Source organism: Eutrema salsugineum, unplaced genomic scaffold (genome assembly GCF_000478725.1).
Source record: "Eutrema salsugineum unplaced genomic scaffold, Eutsalg1_0 scaffold_3, whole genome shotgun sequence".
NCBI classification, from domain to species: Eukaryota; Viridiplantae; Streptophyta; class Magnoliopsida; order Brassicales; family Brassicaceae; genus Eutrema; species Eutrema salsugineum.
Genome location: NW_006256756.1, coordinates 2,951,109 through 2,956,702, shown reverse-complemented (window position 1 = coordinate 2,956,702; position 5,594 = coordinate 2,951,109). Strand labels below are relative to the sequence as shown.

At 33.1% G+C, this 5,594-nt stretch overlaps 1 protein-coding gene across 1 annotated transcript; it reads left to right on the top strand.

The window, feature by feature from the left end:
- Window positions 1–1,504: 1,504 nt before the first annotated feature.
- LOC18014279 (F-box/LRR-repeat protein At2g43260) lies at window positions 1,505–2,957 on the top strand. The gene is made up of 2 exons (XM_024154336.1): window positions 1,505–1,993; window positions 2,140–2,957. The coding sequence occupies exons 1-2, from the start codon at window positions 1,714–1,716 to the stop codon at window positions 2,298–2,300; spliced, it is 441 nt and encodes a 146-aa protein (XP_024010104.1). The 5' UTR covers window positions 1,505–1,713; the 3' UTR covers window positions 2,301–2,957.
- Window positions 2,958–5,594: the final 2,637 nt, after the last annotated feature.

Genomic DNA, 5,594 nt, shown 5'->3' with positions numbered 1-5,594 from the left:
CCTACTGATCTGCATTACTTTCTGAGTGAAGTCACCACGCCTCTGCTCGAATGCATCTGATGCAACGCAAGTATATATCGATTTACTTCAAAAGCACAACATGTCTGATGCGAAGCCTGTCTCCACACCGTTACCGATGACACCGAAACTATCTCTCCGTGGAGGTACCCCACTTTCTGATACCTCTCAATATCGTTCTCTTGTTGGCAGTTTACAGTACCTTGCCTTCACTAGAACGGATTTAACTTATGTGGTCAGCAAGTTTTCTTAGTATATGCATCAGCCCACTCAAGATCATTGGACTGCTGCTAAACGAGTTTTACGGTATCTCGCTGGTACACAAACACATGGTATACAACTTCACAAAAACTCTCCACGGACACTTCATGCCTTTTCCGAAGCTGACTGGGCTGGTGATGTGGATGATTTCATCTCCACAAATGGTTACATTGTCTACATGGGTCGTAATCCTATTTCATGGTCTTCCAAGAAACAACGTGGTGTCGTTCGATCCTCTACAAAAGCTGAATATAAAGCAGTCACCAATACAGCAGCAGAGGTGCGCTGGCTCTGTTCACTTCTCACTGAACTCCGAGTTCCTCTTCCTGTGGCACCGGTGATTTATTGTGACAATATTGGTGCCACCTACTTATGTGTCAATCCCGTTTTCCATTCGCGTATGAAACATATAGCGCTTGATGTACCATTTCGTCCGAAACCAAATTCAAGGTGGAATGCTTCGAGTTTCTCATGTCTCAACTAAGAACCAACTCGCCGATACACTCATGAAGCCTCTATCCCGATTACCGTTTCAACTCGTTTGCTCCAAGTTTGGAGTCTTCAAGAAACCTCCATTTTGAGGGGGCGTAATAGCCAAAGATGGAAAGTAGATATATAGTCATAATTGTAATTATTCTGCATCCTAATTTCTCTCCTCTGTTCGTGTATAAAGCCATGTAAATCTTTTATAATGAAATCATAATCTTAAACATTTATAGAAAGTGTTGATCTCGTAATGTAACTCGATCAGCTTAAACATATTTACAGATCTACTAGACGACTAATATGGGTCAAAGACCAAACATCTGTCCGTTACAAGCTCAGGCTTCAAAGTTAAAAAGGTTAACAACGATAAAACATTTTATATGGCAGACGGCATCATATAAATGTGATATGTATAGCACAAAGTAAAGAAAAATTTGTTTTTGTCAAGAAATTAAGATAAACATGTGTGAACACAAATGTTGATGAAAATCAACGGAATATGTGTGCACTTATACAACGACAGAAACAAATCCTCCAATTTCATAAGTTTTTTAAACTATATAAAACTGTATATTACTCTTGAACTTCATGCACTATACGATATTTTTAGTAAAATAACAATAAACAATCAAATATATATATATATAATATAGATGGCCCAGGCCCATTACGAGGGAGAGAGATAAATAGAGAGAGTACACGGAGAGTTTTCGCCGAGTTCGTCTTCTTCAGAGTTCAGACTCGTTAGTGTGGAGATATGGAAAATCAGGATGCGAAGGTATCTATGCATAAGATCGGAGAGACGGGAAAAACCCTAAATTATATCTATATTGCTCTTGATGTACTAAAGGAGATATTTTTGAGACTCCCCCCCTGAGATCTTTGGTCAGATTCAAAACGGTGTCAAAAGAATGGAGATCGATATTGGAATCAAAGAGCTTCATTGATATGCATATGAGTTTTCAGAAATCATCTCTCCGGAGAATCCTGTTCGGTTACGGCGGCGAAAATCGGCCGAGTCTCTCACCGGAGTCACGATTCGAAGGCGACGAAGACATGATGTATCTGCACTGCGACACAGAGCGACCGTCGATGAGTTGCGACGGTTTGGTCTGCATCCTCTCACCAGATTGGGTCAACGTTTTGAATCCATCGACCGGTGAAATCCGGAGCTTCCCTTCCGGCCCAGATCCCGTGCCTTCCCTGCTATTCCCTCGCCGTGGCAGAAGTAAACTATTCTACTCTCGCTGTTATATACAATTAGCCCTTCTTCTTATATGGTTTGGAATCACTGAATTTTGGCTCAAAAATAAGTAAAGTTAAAAACTTTGCAATCAATTTTAAAACTTTGCAGTAAATTTTAAAACTTTGCAGACAGATGGTATACTTGTTTCCCGGGATATTGGGCAATGGGATTTGGTAGAGACAAAGTGACGGGGAGCTATAAAGTGGGGAGGATGTGGTTTTATCATGTGGAATGCGATGTTCTCGCGGTTGAAACTGGTGAATGGAGGAGACTGAGTCCACCTCCTTAAGAGGTCGATGAAGGGAGAAGATCGGCTTGTGTGAACGGATCCATCTACTGGCTAGAAGTTGCGTGTGCGTGGGGTTACAAGATACTAGCCTTTGATCTTCACACACAAGAGTTCCATGACGTCAAAGCTCGTCTTCCACTTCCTTATTTAGTCACAGGGGAAGACCAGATACTGAATCTCGACGACAGTCTAGCCATTTCGATGACAATGAAGAGTGAAAAGAAACTAGAGGTCTGGTGCATGATGGATTCGAAAGAGGAAACATGGAGCAAAACCTACTCTAGCTCAAGTAGCTACGAGCCACCCATTTAAGGTTAGGTGGTTCACGCCGGTGGCGGTTTCTAAGGAAGGGAACGTTTTGATCTGTGACGATAACAAGAGTTTATTCAAACATTATCCACATACAAATGTCACTCGTCTTCTCACATACTCTACTTGTTGTTGGGTTATATCTCCTTATCTTGAAAATTTGGTCCGACTAAACCCCTAGTTCAGTCCCCTTTTTTCTGTTTATTAGGGAATTAAGAGTCTTGTGTGTTTGCTTCTAATTTGTTAGTTGGAACATGGAACTTGTGAGTGTTGATTCTTTACAAGTCGATTTTCCGACATGAGAGCCTGTAATTTGATCTCAGCTTGGTTACTTTTATAGTTGGAAAACAGCTTCGTTGTTCTGTATCTACTTATCGAGAAAGCAAATCTGATAACAGAAAATTTTATATATTTACTGCAACCAAGACTCTTCATCTGAGGACTAATTCAAGAAGTGATAGAGCAGCATTGCAACAAGCTTTAGCATCTACCAAGAGGTGTCTTACATCTCCAGTCACTTAGCGGGGATTTCTCCTTTGTATCACCAAAGGATTTATCAATATTTACCGAGAGACTAAAGAAACGGTTGCGTGAAGAGGGAATAAACGAGAGCCTTGTAAAAGAGTGTGAAGAGATCGTGGATTCAAAGTTCTCCAAAGTTCAATAACAAATCAAACTTTTCCCCGAAGAACGAACAAAGTTACTTGATTCATCATTGAAGCGACTAGAGGTAAAGCTGAATCCTTGCTTTTCCTTTATGATTGTTTGTTTTTGGTTGAGTTGTTTAATGCTGGTCTTGCACATTGTTTCCCTTCATTTAGTAACTTACTAGTGAACAGCCTGTACGGTACATCTGCATTGGTAACACTTGAGCATATGCACAAACCATTCTACATTTGTCAATGTATCCTGCTGTTGGGAAAGTTATATGAATGTCAGTTTTGCATTCTCTTATCACCTATCACGGGGATATTTTTTTTCCAATGATTTTGATAATTTCTGAACTTTATAAATCTATGCCAAGTCATAACGTGCAGTCTGTATCATGTATCAAAAATTTGAATGTAATGTTATAATATTTGTAAATCTTAAGAAATGCTATGTAACTATATATGTTCATACTGGCTATTCTAAAGTGGGAGTTTCTTTGTCCGGATATTATGGATTATTTAGAAAATCCAAGGTGAAAGCAATTGATTAATTAGAAATTAGAATCTTACAAAAAATTTAGAACATATTTTTTCCCCTCAACATGAGAGACCTATGTGAGATACTATGAAGTGCTCTTAGAATATAACTCGATCAGCTTATATTTAGTAATAGTCTATATCGGCGAAGGACCAAACATTAACAAGCTCAGACTTCGCAGTTAATAGGATTGACAACGATAAAGCATTTTATATGTCACACGACATCATTTAGGTAATATAAATAACAAAGATTCTTTTCGGTCAAGAAAGATAAACATTATGAGCACAAATGTTAGTGAACATCGATGGAACTAATATGAGTGTACTTAAACAACAACGATAACAAAATTAAATCCTATTCGTGACCTTTTTTAACTATATAAAACATAACGCAGTAAATTTATTTTAACTACATCAACTATTATAATATATAGTAAAGTATATATAAAAAGGAAATATTTATTCACTACGAGATGGAACAGATAATTATAGAATAATATATCTCTATATCTCTATATTATTATTTGAATATATATTTTTAAAAATGAACTTTAAATGTGTAAGTTATTACATAAAATACCATTACAAATAACAAAAAAAAACTAAAATAGAAAAGGATATAATTGTCTTTCAAATCTATTTAAACAATATATTTTTTTATGTTTATTTAATTTATTTTTCATTTATTAGAGTATATTTATCATTTCATTTTTAAATTTAAAAATATGATAATTTCTTATGTTATTTATTTCAAATGAATAATGTAAAAATTTAAGATTAAAAATTATGATATTAAAAAATGGTGATATATTTTATAAGTATAATTTTCTATGTTATTTGATTATAGACAAAATTAATTTTTACCAAAAATTTGATATGAGAAAATTAATTTTTTATAAATAAAAAAGTTCGTGATGAAGTGTGAATCATTAAAGAATACATATTAGAATTGTTTTTTAAAAGTTATATTTTAATAAAGTATAAATAAATTAAATAGACATGTTACTTCGATATGAAAAGGTTATGATTCTAATTTTTTAATATTCAAAAACAAATCTTGCAATTCCAAATATTAATTTTTAAAATAGGTGGTATATATTCAATCTATTAAATATTATAATTTCTCTTTCAAAATTAAATATATTTTGTTGTATTTTTATTTTTTTTATATATCAAACCTAAGTTTTACAAATATTATACTATTTTCATATATAGCTAAAGAAGATAAATTTAATTTGTATAGTTTGCGAACAGACTACAAAACTCAGTTATTAATAAACAGTTTATTTTGCTTTATTTATACTATTTATTATTATTATTTAAAAATATGATAAATTCATCAATCAACAATAAATTAAATTTCTATTCGGTGAATGTTAAATTTTTGCGTGATATAACTATAGACATATTTATATATATAGATAAAATTTATTAAATATTTTTTGAAATTAATTATTAAAATATGATTTAAAATATTATAATCTTGCGTATATATTACGCGGGTTAATTTCTAATATATATTATATATTATTATTTGAGTACATTTACATAAATGAACTTCTATTTGTAAGATATTACAGAATATTTTATATAAATAGACATTTCTTTATAAAATATTACATAAATAAATTGTTACTTAGAAGATTTTACATAAATAAACTTTACAAATATAAAAAGCTCAAGTAAATATTCCTCCATAAAAGATAGTTAAATATATAGCTCACAGATTTGTTTTGAATATATATGAATATAAATCAAAAATATATTTAGTTTCTTTGCTTATTAAAATATTAAA